The following is a 19,313-nucleotide window of genomic DNA, read 5'->3' on the forward strand; positions in this document are numbered from 1 at the left end:
ACCCGCAATGAAATCCGAAGCCCACACGTTTGTTTTATTTTTATTTTTATTTTATTTTTATGAAAAGAAAGAGTGTGGTCCCTGCTGCCTCGGTTCCTAGGAAGTGACAGGCAAAAGGAGTTAGGGACGTGTCGGCGCGCAGAGGCCGCTTTCACATACCCCAAGCCTGAATTACTGGCCTCTTGGGTGAAGCGGGACGACTTTTTCACTTTGAAGGTTGTAAAAGGTGAAAATGCAATTAAGGGGAGGTTGGGAAATGGGTGCGGCGATATATAGAGATAAGCCGTAAGGGCCGCACATAACCCAGAACCGCAGCGGCTAGGGTTTAGCAGACTAAGTCTATAAAAAGGTAAAAAGAACGGGTGAAAAACACAAACTCAGAAACACACAAAACAGAAAAGAAAGAAGAACAAAGAGTGAGAAATCAAATGGCCTCTTCCTACCCTTTTTCGTTGGATCTCAACCTAGCTCCACCGACTCAGACACGAGGCCAAGCAGCGGCACCAGTATGGATGCCCTACTTTGCTTCCGCACGGGGGCCTGTGACAGTAACTGACTCAATACTCCTGGACAACGATGTTGCCATTGGAGTGGCTAGAAATTTAGTGACTCCTAAAGATATACGTGTGCTGGGGACAAGGGATGACAACCGGGTCGTGAGCGATGCCCTGGCACTGAGCGTGCAGAGTACGGCAACAATCGCAAGTTTGGGTCATCGCCTACTTGCGAAGTCCCATGAGGTAGAGGTGCTAAAGGGTCAGTTGGCGGCGGAGCGAAGTATGGTTGAAGAGTGTCAGAGTGCTATAAAAAGCTTGAAAAGGGATAGGGCAAGGATAGTGGAGGTGAATCGACACCAGCTAGAAGTATTGCGGGACGAGAATAAAAACCTATCAAAAATGGTAGAGTTGTACTCTCGCGACATGCGAAAGCAGCTAGAGGACCTAGACCGATCGGGTAAACACAAACAAGCAGATCGCGAGAGTAGTTACGCTCAAGCTAAGATTGCGATCTTTGGGAGCTCAAGTGATGAGCCCCAAGAAGCTGTGCGTGAAGCCCCGGAAGAGGACAGCCAGAGGGCCAAACTCAAAGCTCCAATGGTTGAGACACCAAGCACCGAGAAGAAATGATTTCTACTGCTAATTGTTGTTTTTATTTTATTTTGGTTGTTTTTATTTTTGGTTATTTTGTTTCGGAAATAAAATAGTAAAGTTGCAGAAGGAAAAAGAAAACGGAAAAGAAAGCGCATCTCCCAAACTTAAATCAAACGAAGACGACAAACGGAAAAGAAAGCACAGTTCCCTAACTAAAATAAAATAAAGATGATAGCCGAAAGGAAAAAGCAGAAACACAAAACTCTAGAAAATGAAAGTAACGGGCAAAAATATAAAACACCAGAAAACACGGAGGAAAAAAAAAAAGTAAAGTAAAGTAAAGGTGCTCCCCCTTGAAGCGATTAGGTCGAGCATGCCCGGGAAATCCGAAAGGGTGTCGACTCCTTCATCAGCATATGTCTATTTAAAGCACACCTCTGCAAGCGGATGATACCCAGCATTTCTTCCTGCAAACTCAAGGAAAAACATCAAAAAAATTCAGAAGCAAAACAAATGGCATCCTCATGCACTCACCTTGATGATCTCAACCTTGAGCTCTCACTTGCACCACCGAATACCCAGACAAGGGCTTCTCCAACTCCTGTCTTCCCAAACTCCACATATCATCACGGCACGGCCTCAAACTTTGCTGAGGCAATACCGAACTTTGTTGAGGCAATGCCGAACAGAGCAGTGCTACTGGGTGGCATGATTAGTAGTATACTCACACCGGCAGATCATCTGCATGTGGCACAGCGGTCGGACAAGGTGGCAGTGGAGGAGTCCCACACTTTATCTGTGCTCCATGCGGTCTCGGCTACCAATTTGGGCATGCGATTACTGGCGAGGACACGTGAGTGTGCCGCGCTGAGCGAGGAAGTGGCTTCCTTGAAGGCTATGGTGGCAGACTTGCAGAAGCGACTTTACTGTGCCAATCAGCATGTGGAAGTACTGCAGAGAAAGAATGAGGACCATGTAGAGCTGCTGCAGATTCTACAAGTGCGAGACAATAGAGGCAAGCCATGATGATGATGAAGATGAAGATGAAGAAGAAGATGATGATGATGTTGTTTTTTATTTTTATTGTTTTTGTTTTTGTTTTTTGTTTTTTGTTTTTTTTGTTTTTTTGTTTTTTTTTAATGTAACGTTTGAAATAAAAATGTGTTTTAACACTCAGAAATAAACTAACCAACCAAACCACGTAAATAAATACATAAACTAACTTAACAAAACAAAAACAAAAACAAATCAAAAACAAAGACACAACAGAAAAGAAAACAAAGAAAATAAAAATAAACTTAATTTAAAAACACACGAATATACAATCAACTCACGGATGACCAGTTAAGGGCCTCAGAAAACACAGCCAGGGGATCCGGGAAGGTTGGAGGGGTCACAATGGTCCCGCTTAAAACCCAAACTTCTTAGACACCGAAGGTGTCGCCTAAAGAACTCCTAGACACTGTATTGATGAAGGTGCTCACTGGGGTTACCAAAAGTTAGCTTATATGAAAAATCTTTTCTTTTTTAAATTTTTAAGATAAAAAATAAAAACAAATTAAGATAAAATGAAACAACAAACCATAAATGAAAATGAACTAAGTACTCTAAACAAACTCAAACAAACGAAATAAATTGTTGTACTAAAAGAAACAAACCAAGAAACCAAAGAAAAACACAAACAGCACTTTCTATCACCTATTTATCACCATTACGGAAATAAACAGAAATCAAAGAAGAGAAAGGATTGAAATGCTTCCCCTTGAAGCGATTAGGTCGAGCATGGATGCACTTGGAGGGCGCGACTTCTCCCATTGCTCCACACTTCCCATTTTTATGATTGAAGTTGCCATCTCTCTCCATTTTTATTAAGCTATCATAAATTGCTAAAACAAACACACACACTTGAAATGGAATTAAAAGGATTAGGAAATAAAAACTAAAATAAAAAGGAAAATCAACACCATCCAATTCCATGCTTCAAAGCAACAAGCACCAATGGGTTGTGTAAGCTGGGACTTAAACCCAGTTCTCTTGCTTGTTGGGCAATTGTCATTTTCTGTTGGACTACAAACACAACTTGTCCATTAACGTCATTAACTTTAAAACAAGAAATTGTGCAGTTAAGAAAAAAAATAAAATAAAGTAGGAAAGGCAAATAGAATCAAACAATGTTACCGATCCCCGGCAACGGCGCCAAAAACTTGTTGCGTCGATTCAGCTGCACCAAAATAGATTCAGCTGCATCCTCAACTTGTGATACTCGCAAATGCACGAGCCGTTTGGTAGTATAGCATATGTAAGTGCGAGGTCGATCCCACGAGGATTGGTGATTGAATAATCCAATTCAGTTTTCCTACACAAAACAGAAGAACAAGAAAGAAAATAAATAAAACAAGAAAGAAAGAAAAGAAAATAACTCAAGTAGATAAGTTCCCAAGTTCAATTAGATTAACGGATTGATTCTAGCTAAAGTATGATTAAGCCATGGTGTTTGGTCATAACCTTGTGTTCCTAATTCCCTAATTTGATCATTTGTTGTCTAACCTAAAACTAAGCATTAGGAACCCATTAAGCATAGAAGAACAATTTAAACAACCAAGCATGTATCTAATCCCTGTTGTCGAATGTCCATACATACTCTTCTTATTCATAGTTCAATTCGAATTAAAGCATGGTGTCTACTCTTAATTCAAACCAAGATAGCTAACATGCAAGCCTAAATGGTGATCAATCATTCAAACTAGCCTATTAACTTATAAGCATAATGAATAAGAACAAAAACCATAATTGAAACTTGGAAACTAATTAAACTTGAATACTTAAGAAAGAATGTACATTACAAATAAAAGTAAAGTGAAACTAAGAAAAACTTGAAGGAAAATTAAGTAAACTCATTTTACTACAACAATTGACAACTTGAAAGGAAACTAAGAGAATTTGAGGGAGAGAATGGAAGGGAGCTCTAGAGAAGTGTTTGAGAGCTCCCCCCCTTGGGGTGTGATTTGAAGCTTGAAGGCTTCTCTATTTATAGGGCTAAGAGGGAGGAACATCATGATGGATTTCCACACCATCCTTCATCTTTTGCTGCTGCACCTCAAGCATCTTCACATGGGTTCAAAGGTGATCAGTTGTGGCTGCCTTTGCTGCCAACCCATGTGGTTGCCTTTTGGTTGCTGAAAAACGAGTTTTCTGAACCAGTCTTGGTGTAGGAAGGCCAGAGGTTTCAAAACGTATCCAATGGTGCTCAAATTTGGATATGTTATACTAGACACCCATTGGAACAACTTCTATGAAGAAAGTATTCCCATCGGAGCGGTAGAAGTGTGCGTTTTGGGCCTTGCAAGTTGGCAGCTGAACAGAGACTGGAATTGACTTCATTTCATTTCTTTGCTTTACATGCATGCACATGCTTTCTCTATAATAACTCCAGCATGTACCAACTTGCTCCTTTAGAATTTCATAGCTGGAATGCCTCCCCACTTCACTCATTATGTTGGATCCAAAGTCAGTTGCAGCATGGGTGAGGCACATGGCTTAAAGGAGGAGACAAGGCTCAAAGCTAGCAGCTGCAAATCCTCCTGAGCAGGGTTGGGTGTTGGACGGGCTGAGCACTCCACAAATGTCCAATTGGGCTGAAATTTGGATATGTTGTAGTAGACACCCATTGGAACAAGTTTCATGAAGATCTTCACCTCATTCGAGCCCCATAGCATGCTGATCCAAGGCCAAGAAGTTGACCTACGAAATTGGGCTGGAAAGGGGTTGTAGCCAAAATGTGTTTGTCTTTAAGCTCATATTCCTCATATGCCAATCAGCCCTTAACATGCATGGATTGCATCAAATGTTATCTCTTGCTATCTTAACCTACAAAATACACAAACATAGGTAAGTGACTCAAAATAAAGAGAAACTAAGCAAAATCACTAAGTAAAGAAGGCATGCAAGTGTATGAAATTATGGACTTATCAAAATAGAAAATGAATTAAAAGCACAAGTTTAACTCAATAACATAACCAAATCATAAGCTAGAAGGGTACAAAATGATATACAATTATGAACCGATCAGCTACTTGTTGTTTAGTGCCGGTAGTGATAGGGAAATTGTCAAAGGCGTAAAGAAGGATTGGAAGAAGAAGAAAAAACAGAAGTGGCATAAAGAAGAAGATGATGTGAGAGAAAATGTTAATGCCTTTAGGAGGTTAGGAAAACGTAAATGAAGAGAGAGAAAATATTATAGCTAGTTAATTAAAATTAATTTCAACAAATAATTATCTATATATATAAAGTAAAAGGCAGAAAATGGTAAAATATTCAAAATACCAGAAAATGTCATTGGTTAATGCAAACATTAAGAATTAAAATTATTAATTAAGTGAAGATAATATGGGAAATTCACACCTTTTCATATTAAAGAAAAATAATTAGTTTGTTTCATCTTAACCATTCATTATAGCCTAATCTAATAGTTAAAAAAAATGTGTCAAAACTTGTGTCAAATTTGTGGTGCCACATATCTGCGCCTATATATATCTTCCAAAGAGAGGAAATCATGATGAATTAAAAAAGAATATGAGTTTATGTAATTCTCTATTTGTGTACAGGTGCAATTTCCCCCATAAATAAACTATGGTTTTTTATCTCCAGATTTGGTGTGTCAAATCTATTCTATTCATAAGATCAAATCATTACCATATTGATGAACAACTTGGCGGCTCTCTTAAGGTATAGATATGTTAGTTGTACAATAGTTGTTTGTGCAAAAATCTTCGTCAGAGAATATTCGCTTTGTGATTCTTCAACCTTTGATCTATCTTCTCTCTCTTCCTCAATTCCTATAAAAAAAAGACCGGAGTAAATAGACCACACCCGGGGGTATTATCTTCACTCTCTTATCTAAATTAATGGTATTATCTTATTAAATAAAGATAATATCCTATAATTAAGATATTATCCTTATTAATTAATTGGCCAAATAAATTGATTCAATTAATTAATTTAAGGGATATTATTCTTTTTCACGTGGCGTGCTATAATTGAAGACGAAAATATTTGCTCCTACAATAGTGTTTGGGTGTGATTAAGTAATCTAATGCAGTGGCGGATCCATAAATTTTCATTCCATGGGTCAACGTGTAAAAGGTTAAAAAAAATTCAATACAAAATAGACCCATCAAAATGAAACAATAATATTATAATTCATAGTTAATAGATAAAACCATACAAAATATTTATGTTCATTATCAAAGAAAACTGCATCAACTTCAAAAAATAGACACACACTGCAATAACTATAAATATCTCTAAGAATGTGATAATAAACCAAAATTTTAGCGCAATCTTGTTCATTTTAGGGCATTTACGTCATTTTTTAGGTCCGTCGTCATTTTGATTTAGAGCTTTATCTCCATTTCTTTTGGGCTCTAGCTTTCAAACTTTGGACCTTTATGAGTACTGTCTTAGGGGGAGCTTATTCAAGCAAATATTTCTTCAATACGTAAGAATTAGGTTATTCTTGTAAAACTCTTTGTGAATTGAACATCTAAGGCTTTTTACCTAGATTGACCTTACGTCCCTTTATTCATACATGAAAAGTTGTTTTATGTAAAACTATTGGCTAAGTATGAAAAATGGTTTTTCGGAATAATCACTTTCTCAAGATAATTTTTGGCGGCTTTTATTCCTTACACATCAAATAATAAAACTTGAGGGGATTTTAGTATGAAGTATTTACTGACTTAATGAGCCATCATTTTTAGACTAAATCGTATTTTGCACTAAAACCGATTTTCCATATTTGGATTTGGTGGGAATTTGATTTTCTAGTATTTTTATTTGAATCCAAATGAGGAGTACTTTCTTATTTACATTGTAAACCTAAGTAAATAGAGTAATATAAAAATAAATGAAAGTAAAAGGACAAAGATATTTACTTAAAAGCTGAAAATGAAAATAAAGTAATCTATACAACTTTGTCGTTTTGACGTCAGGAGCATTACATCAAGTAGTTTGTGGGCAATTTGCAGAGGTCAACATATTTGCCTATAATGGTGGATTCCATGCTTGCATGGAGTCAATTGACCCCTCTTGCCTCTATGTGGATCCACCCCTGATCTTACATGCTAATCTATTGAGGTCTTTGGGGACATAACAAAATTTTCAAAAAAGAAACGCATGCATGCATAACCATGTTAACATTGAATTCGTTAAAGAGAGAGATATGGAGTAGGGAGGGTAGTTATCTATGCAAATGGTGGGGATGGGGTTGCTGGGCAGTGGGGGAGAAAGGTGTTGGAACTTGGAAGGGATTGTGGAGGTCCCCGAATAATTAGTTTAGTTTAGTTATCACATACGACTTAATGGAAATTTTAACAGTGTTAGACATAAGCATTTAATTGTAACACTTTACAAAGTTCATATAGTTAATAGTTAAAATTAAAATTCAAGTGATAATAGTACACATACTTAAAGTTCAGATGATATTTATGTAAATTTTCTATATACAAATAAGAAATTTGATACCAATGACTATTCGGTCTAGTAACATCTAATCCTCCAGTTATTGAAATAAATTATAAATTCAATTATTAAAGGACACAATATTTAAAAAACGAATTTTGGTGAATTTTTTAGAGCATCTCCAAGACGCTAAACCCACTTTTTAAATGACCCAATCTTATTAAAAAAATAATTAAATATGTAACGTTACTCAACATGCTGGATGGGTTTTACTTGAAATCTGGTGGGCATCGCATAAAAAATGCACTCCACATACACATGCGTCCAAAACTAAAACAATTGATTGATGCGTCAGCTCAGCTCTCTCTCTCTCTCTCTCTCTCTCTCTCTCTTAATTTTCACAAGCAACCTGCACAGCGAGTCCACGAAGGACGACGCATACCCACGAAACCATAACAAGGAAAACGTGCACGCCTTCTCCCAAAAAACAAACAAATTCAAGCCCAACAGCTAACGCCTAAAATTATTGTTTATTTATAAATTTAAATTAATTTATTTATTCCGTTCACTATCACACTCAATATTGTTTATTGGCATTGCTGTGCTGTGAAAATAATCGCTGTCAGATTTGCTGTGAGAGAAATCAGCTATGAAGGAAAGCAGTTTGGCATTTGGTAAATTTTTTGTTAAAAGTGTTGTTGGTATTGATTTCCTCATAATTAGAAAATGATTGTGACATAATCATTAAACCCAACGCCTCTTCAAAATTGATTCCTGCATAATTAGAAAATGAAAGCACCTTATTAGCTGCTTTTCTTTATAGCTTTCTCTCACAGCAATTTTTAACAATAAGTGATTTTCTCACAGTTTACCAAACGGGCTGGACTTCTCAAAATTTTTTAAAAATCACTTATCACCCTAAATAAGCAGTGTCAAACGGGCTCTTACTATAAATTAAAAAAATAATAGGATCTCATTTTATGAGAATAATTGAGCTAAAAAAAGATTTTTTGTATTTATTTATAAAATTTACATAGGGGACGAAAAGCCCAAGACCAACTAAGCCTAAAGGTTCCTAGCCCAGTAAACTTAAAAACTCCCCTTGAGGCCCATTTACAAGACAAATAAAGTGGATTATTTTTAATTAATTTGTTCTGGCTAATAGTATCCCGCCACGTCAGAAGTGCGAAACGTCTAGTTGCATAGCGCGCTGACTCACCCCCGCCACCACACGTCGTCGCAAAAGTAAGAACCGAAACGCAAGAACTATGGCACTTGCTGGGCACCGCCTTATCTCAAGCTCCTCATCATCCACTGTAACTGCCGTTTCATCGTTCCCTCCAAAACCAAAACCCCCAATTTCAAATCACAACTTCTCCTCCAACCATGAAATTCCAAACTTCTTACACAGTCGCAGAGACGTTGCTTTGCTCTCCTTCATCGCTCTAATTCCTTCTCTTTCGCGACCCGACCCGGCATTCGGAATCTCCTTCGGCATTTGTTAGCACGCATCATTTTGATTCTTAATTTACTTTTCTAGTCATTTGCTGTCGAATCTTTAATTTGTCCATCTTTGCGCAGCAGGACCAAAGGATTGGCTCCGAGAACAAAAGAAGAAGGCCTCCAGGTTCCTCTTGGCCCCAATTGATGCCTCTAGAGAGAGCCTCCTCACTGCTCATCGAATACTCAGTCTCTCTCTCTCTCTCTCTCTCTCTCAATATATATATAAATCTATATACAAATATGTAAGTGTATTTTTTCATGGTGTTAATTTGGTAGTTTTTGACAGCGGCTACCGATTCTAATAGTACAAATGAAGAGATAGAGGAGGTTCAGAGACTATTTAAATCTGCTGCGAGGGATTGCGTTCCAGAAGACAGGAATTCATTTGTTGCATTTCAAGCCAATACAGGGGTTGAGGTTCGGCATTTCGCTCCCTTCTCATTTTTGTTTAATCTGAGTGATTACGCCGCTCTTAATTTCTAATTAGTGCATACGATAAAAACTGTACTCATGGTGAGGCTTCTAAGGACGTGTTTGAAAAATCGGCCTAGGCGGCGGGCCTTATATTTTTTATAATTTGTTTTTTCCTGACTTTAAAGAAAACCTACCTAACGCTGCCTCTCATTTCAAGTATTTTTCTTTGTAGTACTATTATTTTCTTTATGCTTAACTTTTTCCCTATGTTTTATATCAATTATGGTACTTTATAATTTAGATATCCTTTTATTTTGCATGATTTTGGTATAAATTTATATTTTGTAGTACAAAATAATTTTTTTATAAAGAAAAGCCTAGGCGCCCGCCTAGGCCCCGATTACTCCTCTAGGCGCTAGGCCCCTGCCTGCCGCCGGCCGCCTAGCGATTTGTCGAACATTGCTAAGCAGCATCTGATGCTAATTTGAAGGAATTTTTAAGACTATTTTGCATGACATTGAAAGCATCTTGTTGTAGGATAATGGAGCTGTTGAACTTTTGCTAATTGACCTCATATTAGCTATAGCTTTATTGTCCAAATTCATTTACTTCACAGGTTTGCACATTCCGTCTGGTTGTAAAGAATGCGGCGTCGTTGCTTGGTGATAAGGATCCTGTAAAATTGGAAGCTGAATCCATACTAAATGATCTTATAAGGTAGCCAAGCCAGTGTTCCTTGCCTGTATTATCCAGGCTGGTGTACATTTTATGTCTGACATATTTTCATGGTCAAGATTACTATAAAAAAACATGTTTTTTTTTCTGCATATATGTTTGGTTGTCCATACCCTGGTTTTTTTTTTCTGGCAAAAAGATTATTGGATAAAGCATTCTTCATTTCATCAAATTTTATACCCTGGTTATCGAAATTTATTGTTTCTCTATAGAATTGTTGTATTATTTCTAACATTTTCATTTTTGTTTCTGTTTTCCATTGCTTATTGTACTGCAGATCATTCACTTCTCTTAATGTTCTGGTAAATGAGACTGACGTTCAATTTGCCTCTGAAAGGTATGTCTCTTTTGTCAAGATAAACATGGGCAAGGGAGAATTTTCTTGAAAACATGCTATAGGAATTGCATGTAGAAGTTTATTTACTTTCAGCTTTCTCTTTACCCTTAGATGGAATTTTGTGAGTAACCTGTTTGGGTTTATAGGCACCAAGTTGTAGTAGTAACCATTCTATCTGACTAATTTTTTTGTTGGGCTGCAGAAAGAAGGTTGCAGATTCTCTTATGGATACCATATCATCCCTAGACAAATTTGAGCAGGGAATTAAGGACTGCCTTGAAGCTTGACCAATATGTATTTGTTTTCCTTGCAGAAGAAAACTATCTTGTGGACGTCATGTTTGAAATTCTGCAGATGCATGTTTATTCCAGATTCAGAAATCTCTCTTTGCTCTGTCTGTTCGGTGTCTTGATTTTTCCTCTGTCATGTTCTTTGACCTTATTTTGGTGCATTCTTTTTCCTATAAGATAGATCCTTATAATTTAGTATCGTTATTGAATTAAGTAAATGCTAGTTCTGCTCCAACCAAAAAGGAAAAAGAAAAAAGAAGTAAATGCTAGTTTTGTTGCGAAGTCTTTGTGTTGCAGTCTCAGTTTCTCATTGTAGAAATATCATTCTGGTCGTTGTTATCAGAATGGGATGCAATTAGCTCTGTAGAAATGTACATTTCGTCACATCTTAAGTCATTCTAGTCATTCAGTTCAATCTAATTGTGAACATGAATCCACAAACTAACTAAATGTCTGGCTTGAAATAAAGCAAAATGCACACTTATAAATTTGTGTACTTTGCATACTGAAGGTTACCAATTGTCGGTGAGCATTGTTGATAATTTGCCTAACATAATTGAACAACTGAATATGTACATATTTGTTTGCTAATGAAATTGTCAGACATCTTAAATTCATTTGAGTTCTCATTCCAATGGAATATATTTTCCTTTGACAGTACTACAAATATTGATGCCTACTCCTGTGCTGCTTTAATTTTGAGTTGACACTTGTGGTATCAAATTATAAATGACCTGTTGGTCCCTGTGGAGTGGTCTAATAGGTAATCAGATGTTGCTACACCAACTGGCTGTGAAGTGTTCCATCATCTGGCTGTGTTTATACTGACCTAGACAAGCTGCGCAGCTAGTTGGAGATATTTAGTGAACATCAGCTGGCCATCTATGGAATAGTTTGCTTTGGTGAACCAGAAGCCTCAACCAAATACAAGCGACAACATGGTGTTCCATCATCTGGGTGGGTATATACTGACCTAGGCAAGCTGCGGAGCTTGTTGAACAGATTTAAGGGATCGTGCATGAGCCCAAAATGAGCATCTGGATCACCAATTTGTGAAAGTTTAACATGAGAAAAGCCAAGAGATGGCAGGAGATGATCAGGCCAATCGCTGTAGAAATGGAAGATGGAACTGGAGAGACTGGTTGATGGTTTGTTCATAAAATCTGCCAAGAGCACTGTGTTAGTAAGCGAGCACTTGTCTGCTATGATTTCAAGTACTTGTGTGGCCTCAGAGTGGGATAGGTAGTAGAGGATGCCTTCCAGAACCCACACTGTGTTCTTCTCTGGCACAAACCCTGATATTTGAAGTTTTTCGAGCCAGTCATTGCTTCTGATATCAGCCGCCACTCTGGTTATGGATTTTGCTGTTATCTTTAGATACTGGTGATCGTTTGTAGAATCCATCGCTGCTTGCAGAAGAGTGGCTTTAATTTGCAGGACTTCAGGAAAATCAACTTCAAACACATTGCTTTCCTTCAAGCAACTCAATCGGTAAGCCCTTGCATCCATTCCTACAAAAAGAAGTGCATATTTCATTTTGGCTGAATTTTTACTTTCTATACACGTGAGATTTGAGAAATTTACGTTCCATATACATGCTATTAATAATTCAATATTCACTACAATTAGTATCTCAATGCATGGTCCAAAAGTTTGTCCTGGTTTCCTAAAGCTAGCACGCATAAATGACCAATAAATCCTGACCTGCATAAGGGGATCAGTTTTACTAGAAATGGTCACAGCTCTACAAGGATTCTCCCAGTAGATTGTGATAAAGCAATGTAAATGAACAACTAATACAGTGTGGGGATTTTCTAGTACCCAGAACTCATATGCTTTGAAATCTACTTTACAGCAAAAAATGCCCCAACATCATGCATCGTAGGCACGAAGTTCACCTTGATGCATGCCGCATTGGTTCAATAAATGCTGTTAACAAAAAAAACTTGTGGTAGAGTAGTTACCAACCTGCCCCAAGAAGAACTACTTGTGCTTCTCTGTCATTGAAGGAATGAAGTGCTGCTTCAAGTTTTGAATCAAACCAGAGGGTTCGAACTGCAAGAATGACTCCAGAGATTTCTCGTGCTTTGTTGACACAGTCTTTCTTTATCTTCTCATGAAAATTTTTTAGGTACGTCTCTCCAGCAAGTATGTCTGCCAGGGGATCATGAATCACATGCTTCCACAAGGCTCTACCGGCTGCAGTTTGGCATGCAGACAGCTGAAGGGGATCCCATTCATTCTCAATTGTTGCATGGACTTGTCGAACGGTGTGCGTAGACAACAAGTCAGGAAGCTTGAACTCCGGCCATGTTGGGTGTTCAGAAGAGCCATTTTCTTGACTTGACATGGTCTTTAGATTGCAAGGAAAGGTCTTTAGAGTGCAGGGAAACTTAGAAACTAATAGAAAGGAATGAAGAACATATGGCATGCTATGTGTAGGGATCAAAGGTTGCAGGTGATATAAGGGATAAGAAAAGAGAGCCACACACAAAAACCAAGGGTTTGAGGAGAATGGGTTATAAGTCGCATCCAGTTTTTTTTTTATGAAGATTTTTTCCTGGATGAAAAAGGGAGGTAGCAATGTAGTCCACGACTACCACAATTCACGCTGTATACGCTTATTACTAGTAGGCTAAGTACTTTTTATTGATAATTGACGACTGACGAGGAAGAGCTCCACAGAAAAAGACATTATCTGATGCGAGTGGCTCCCAGGAAACTAATATTAGATGGCTAATAAAGGAAGCACCAGTACGTGCTCATATAACAAGTACTCGTTTGTTTGTTTGGTTTTTTCGCATACGACAAGAAGGCATCATACTTGGAGCTCTTGGTGGTACAACTTTTACTTTGCGTTGCACCAAGGGCAAATTGGCGTGAGGCTATTCGCGGTTCCAAACAAATCCCCGCAATTGATTGGCTAATTGGGTCGCTGCGATTGCAAATTTGCACCACACTCATCAATAGTTAGCAAAAGATCTTCAGCCGTGCTGGTTAATTTCTCTAGATTATTAGAAATAAGCTCATTTTAACATGACATAATAAATAAATAAACCGCATATAGAGCCTATTTGGGGAGAAAAACCCAAAACTAGAAAATGACAATGACAACAAGTGGCTAGTTTTGGGTTTCTCTCCAAATAGACTCTAAGGATTTTTGTTTATTATGTCATGCTAGAATGAACCTATTAATGAAAAGCCATGACCCTCCATTTGGATGAGGGAAAATAATTCGGAATTTAGTTAAAAGTCGAGAATTTAATAGGAGAAATTGACAATTCTCTTGTTGGCAACTTAAGTACGGAATTTATTAAATGACGCATGGAAAAAATCGTGAAAATTGGGGCATCAAATTTCCTAGTTTAATTTTCATCAAAATAGACGTCATTTCACAATTTTCATAGTAACATTTATAAAATTATGTCATTTACAAAATTTGACATGCATAAATCCAAATATTGAAATATTCAATTGTCAGAAATTCGAGTGATAGAAATCTAAATTCTGTCATTTTAGAATTCTATGTAATTTTTATTTTAGTCAACGTTAGAGTTATTTTATTATCAAGGTGCTTGGGGACCATACAGTGAAATCGAGAGCCTTATTACATGAGAGCGACATACATTTGTTTTATAGTCGGGTAAATCCAACTGTAAAAGTGAAGGAATAATGCTACTATTATCACATTTGTATACCACATTCTTATACCACCTTATGTGGCAGATGAAGTGAACAACACATCAATTAAATTAAATTAAATATTTTTTTTTCTTTAGTGATTTATTGACACTTTTTAATTGATGCGGTTGTCCACTTCATTTGTCACATAAGATGATATGAAAATGTGAGATAAAAATGTAGTAAGTGTAGTTGTACTCTAAAAATGCTCAAAGTCAAAGGTCTCAAACTTGTTTTAACAAAATTGAGAACATCTGCGGGGAAAACGAAAAGTAGGTTTGGCGCCCTTTTTTTTTAAGATAGAGTTTTTAGTATTTTTAATAGAATTTACGAAAAAAATGGTTAGGACAACATAACTAGAAAAAATATTATTTTGATTTGCTTTCTGGTTGTATTTTGTCTTTTAGTAGGGCCAGGATGAGTAAAGTGACAAATGGCTGGGTCCACAGGCAGCGAGGCATTGGCGCATAGAAGTAAAAATGGCCGGAAATGGGAGGCAGTCGTGGCATAGAGAGGACCGTTACTTATCTGCAAAGATACCTAACATATTCGAATCCACGGCTGACGAGGTTATTATTATTCCCGAATTAAATTATCATCGCTCAATGCAGACGTCACGTAAGCGTATCGTGTAAAATCACAAATGACAGGCCCAAGTGGGTCACACAGCAGCAAGACTCTTCCATTCTCAACTACCGCGCTGGTGAAAAAAAGAAGACAAGTGGTCAAAATGGGTCGTGATAAAATCGAGGGAAAGGAACCGGCAAAATAGTTATCCAAGAGACAATCATGTGGTACTGAGAGACAAAACCCACACGCACCGCTACAAATTTCGGTCTTCGGTCTACAGTCTCCAGCAACCCAACGAGCGAGCAACAGAGATGGCTGCGGAGGTGACCTGTTGTGGGACGAAGTTCTGGCTGTATGTGCTTATCATCATAGGGCTGGTGTGCTTTGCCGGAATGATGGCTGGGCTGACGCTGGGCCTCATGTCTCTCGGCCTCGTCGACCTCGAGGTCCTCATGAAGTCCGGTCGTCCTCAGGATCGCAAGCACGCCGGTAAACTCATACTCACTCTTAATTTCATTGTTTTTTGCTTGCCTTTTCGAGCTCATCTCTCAAGTTTTAAGACGAAGTAACTCATAGAATTTCGCATTTTAATACTTGTTACTCTGGGCCTTCTATGATCATCTGGGTTCTGAGCTAATCGGTGATGACGACTATTTCTCTATTGAATCCATTCAAAGGATAGTTGGTGTTAATATTCGCTGCAATTGGCTCAGTTGGGCTTATTGTGGTTCTGTGGAGGTTTTAGTTGGACGGTGTAAATGATCAAGTAACAGATGTAGCTTGTTCAGCAGTTTTGCCTGGCTTTAAGAACGGTTTGTGGATTGAAAATGATATAATTGGTTTTTCAAGATGTCGGACACTAGGCAAAAGTACTAGATGACTGAGTTGATTGTAGACCAAGTCGAACCAATAGATGACTGTATGAATCTGCAAAAACTAGTTTATGTTTAGAGGTCTAAAACTAGTCTGATTTTGGCAGCTAAGATTTATCCAGTGGTAAAGAATCAGCATCTGCTACTTTGTACACTTTTAATTGGCAACGCCTTGGCGATGGAGGTAACTATGTGATTTTGTGTCTTTATATTGGCATTCAGTTCTGTTTTCTTACTAATCAATGAACGGTTCTTTTGATATTAGGCTCTTCCTATATTCTTGGACAGTCTTGTGCCCCCTTTGGCAGCCATTGTGATATCAGTCACTCTCATCCTCGTGTTTGGGGAGGTGGGTTGTTATAATAGCTTATTACGAATGATTAATTTGAGAAGTTATATACATACAAAAGATATTCACTTCTATTTCTTTGTACACATTACTTCAGATATTGCCACAAGCAGTCTGTACTCGCTATGGATTGACAGTTGGGGCAACAATGGCCCCGTTTGTGCGCGTTCTTCTTATTCTTTTCCTCCCAATTTCTTATCCAATTAGTAAGGTGATCTTAATATGTGAACTCACGTAATGATTACCACAACTCTAAATGTATGTTAAGTTGTGTTATGCAGCTTAGCTGAATATATTCTAGCCTATCATGTTATTTTCTCTATTCTAAATATGTTCTGTCAGCAGGTTCTGGATTGGATGTTAGGTAAGGGGCATGCCGCCCTTTTAAGGAGAGCAGAGCTAAAGACTTTTGTGGATTTTCATGGTAATGAGGTATATAACTCAACTAAGCTCTGGCTTGTAGCAAGTTCACTTTAGGCACTATATTGTTAGGAACTATACTAGTAGTCTAGTGGCATATGTTAGGAAATTTTATGTTCGGACCTATGTTTTAACTCTCTGAAATTCCTCCTGTTTCCCATGTTCTCTGATTAAATATCGGATATGCATATGATTTGTTATTTAGGCCGGGAAAGGCGGGGATTTAACACATGATGAAACTACCATCATCGCTGGGGCACTTGAGTTGACTGAAAAGACTGCAAAAGATGCCATGACTCTCATATCAAGCGCATTTTCCCTTGATCTGGATGCACCTCTTACTTTGTGGGTTTGTGGATTCCAGTTTGTTCTCTCTATCATATCTTATGCATTCTTCCATGCTTCTAAACCTTGCTCTCTCTCTCTCTCTCTCTCCAGGGAAACACTGAATGCAATAATGACAAAGGGTCATAGTAGAGTTCCAGTTTATGCTGGGAATCCCAAAAATATTATTGGACTTGTTCTGGTAATGTCATTTTGACTTGATTATATACTTTTGTCAAAGTTGAAGTGATGCTTCATGTCTGACCGAGAAATAAGAAAAGGTGAGGCTGTGCGAAAACTTATCAGTTCAATCTCATCTACGTTCAGGTTAAGAATCTCTTGATGATTGATCCAGAAGATGCAGTTACTTTGAGAAAAATGATGATGAGAAGAATTCCTCGGTATGATAGTACCACATTATCTTTTTCTCTTTTGTCATCTGATAGAAGACATGAGTTCCTGTGATTTTGAGGGGTTCACACACCTGAGATAGTTCATTTCACCATCCGTGTATTATTTCTTGTTGGGCCAGAGTTGAATTATTCTTGACTGAGCTTTTCATTTGTTCCACAGGGTTTCAGAAGACATACCTCTGTATGATATTCTAAATGAATTTCAGAAGGGTCACAGCCACATAGCTGTTGTATATAAGGATCTAAATGGGAGAAAGGAAGCACTAAAGAATGGCAAAGAGGGTGAAACATCCGTGTTTAAGGATGACTGTAAGATGCAAGGAGGCCAATCTGAGGCCCCATTGAAGAATGGTGTGTGCATACGTTGTATTTTTTTTCCCCTCAACATCCTCAAGGAGTATTCCTGATAAATTATGGCGATATCACTGCAACTTCTTTTACATGCTTTCTTCCTCAACATCCTCAAGAGATGTGTTCTCCAATGACTCTAATCTGATAATTTATGGCTGAACCACTGCCACTTCTTATTATGTCTTTCATTTCAACTACGTAATTTGTGTTTTTGGGAAATTACCAGATGGAAAAGTGGGTTTAAACAATGCTCAGATAGCAATGGACAATGGTGACGGAGGTCAACAAAATAAAAAAAGCCCACCAGCTACTCCGGCTTTTAAGAAACGACACAGAGGTTGTTCGCATTGTATTCTGGACATTGAGAATACTCCTATCCCAGTTTTCCCAGACAATGAAGAGGTTGTAGGAGTAATAACCATGGAGGATGTCATTGAAGAACTTCTTCAGGTAATGGTGGTGTTTGAACATGTTAGATTTATATATTATAGGATTAAGTAACTGAATCTGCTTCTGCAGAATTTTACTAAAGTTGCAAGTATTATATGGATACTGGATTTTTGTGTTCATAATTGTTGCATATGTTGATGCAAATTGTAAATTTTTCCTTATGCCAGGAAGAGATATTGGATGAAACGGATGAGTATGTCAATATCCACAACAGGTAAGATTTAAGTGATTTTCACCTGCACATATTAGCACCACACATTTCCTGTTAAATCATCGGTGCCCTGTCATGGTATGGGTTTGTCCATCATTCTGCTTAGAGAGCAGGACAACAAAATTGCTGAAACTTCCCTGCTTGGATAATGAAGGAAGAACACATTCCCCTTTGATAATACCTGCTACTTTGGGAAGTTAACACTATCAAAGCTTGGACAGAAAGATGATAATAATTCTTGGACATGCAGGATTAAGGTCAATATGCATGCATCTCAGGAAAAGGATTTTCACTTGAATTCACCCCAACTTTCCCCAGAAGGGTCATCTGCCACTCCAACGATAACATCATCAGTGCCTACAGATTTAGGTTCTACTCAACATCAAGACTCTGCTAAGGTTACTACTATCGGTCCCATGCCAACCAGCTCACATACCCCAACACATCAAGGTTCTGAAGGTGACATGTCGAGGGATCGGTGAGATTTGTCATTGTTTTGTTCCTCGTACGAGTCAAATTTGGATGCAGAAAAGCCAAATTTTAATTAAAAGCTCACGTAAAATTAACCAAGACTACCTACAAGTATGGTACTCTAATTATGTAGAAAGAGATACTCCACTCCATGTTTGATCAAACCCGCTTTAAAGACAGCTCTCTCTTTGTTTTTTATTTTTTGAATGTAAATTCTACTTGAAGTGTTACCAAAAGGGTAATTAATGACAGGCGCGGAACATTTTTTTGATCTATGCATTTTGGGAAGTGGATTAGGGTTCTAACAGCAAGCCTGTGATCCAAGAGGCCCTCTCTTCCAAGAGGAGACCTATAATTGGTGCAAATCGAAGC

The 19,313-nt window shown here is 37.8% G+C and overlaps 3 protein-coding genes across 3 annotated transcripts; 2 read left to right on the top strand and 1 right to left on the bottom strand.

The window, feature by feature from the left end:
• Window positions 1–8,741: 8,741 nt before the first annotated feature.
• Window positions 8,742–12,320, top strand: LOC110767156 (plasma membrane fusion protein). The gene is made up of 7 exons (XM_088247067.1): window positions 8,742–9,050; window positions 9,132–9,239; window positions 9,340–9,470; window positions 10,084–10,184; window positions 10,480–10,539; window positions 10,742–10,833; window positions 11,593–12,320. Exons 1-6 carry the CDS (start codon window positions 8,819–8,821, stop codon window positions 10,824–10,826), a joined length of 717 nt encoding a protein of 238 aa, XP_088103193.1. The 5' UTR covers window positions 8,742–8,818; the 3' UTR covers window positions 10,827–10,833; window positions 11,593–12,320.
• Window positions 11,409–13,502, bottom strand: LOC110767148 (Leucine carboxyl methyltransferase). Its single transcript, XM_021970604.2, has 2 exons — window positions 12,798–13,502; window positions 11,409–12,340 (listed from the first exon to the last, which is right to left on the bottom strand). Exons 1-2 carry the CDS (start codon window positions 13,258–13,260, stop codon window positions 11,712–11,714), a joined length of 1,092 nt encoding a protein of 363 aa, XP_021826296.1. The 5' UTR covers window positions 13,261–13,502; the 3' UTR covers window positions 11,409–11,711.
• Window positions 13,503–15,078: 1,576 nt separating this feature from the next.
• Window positions 15,079–19,214, top strand: LOC110767139 (methyltransferase, putative (DUF21)). The gene is made up of 12 exons (XM_021970593.2): window positions 15,079–15,569; window positions 16,060–16,136; window positions 16,218–16,301; window positions 16,399–16,512; window positions 16,647–16,733; window positions 16,927–17,066; window positions 17,160–17,247; window positions 17,373–17,446; window positions 17,619–17,809; window positions 18,036–18,259; window positions 18,427–18,473; window positions 18,721–19,214. Exons 1-12 carry the CDS (start codon window positions 15,392–15,394, stop codon window positions 18,950–18,952), a joined length of 1,536 nt encoding a protein of 511 aa, XP_021826285.1. The 5' UTR covers window positions 15,079–15,391; the 3' UTR covers window positions 18,953–19,214.
• The last annotated feature ends 99 nt before the right edge of the window (window positions 19,215–19,313 follow it).

Source organism: Prunus avium, chromosome 1 (assembly GCF_965620075.1).
Source record: "Prunus avium chromosome 1, drPruAviu1.hap1.1, whole genome shotgun sequence".
Lineage (NCBI taxonomy): Eukaryota > Viridiplantae > Streptophyta > Magnoliopsida > Rosales > Rosaceae > Prunus > Prunus avium.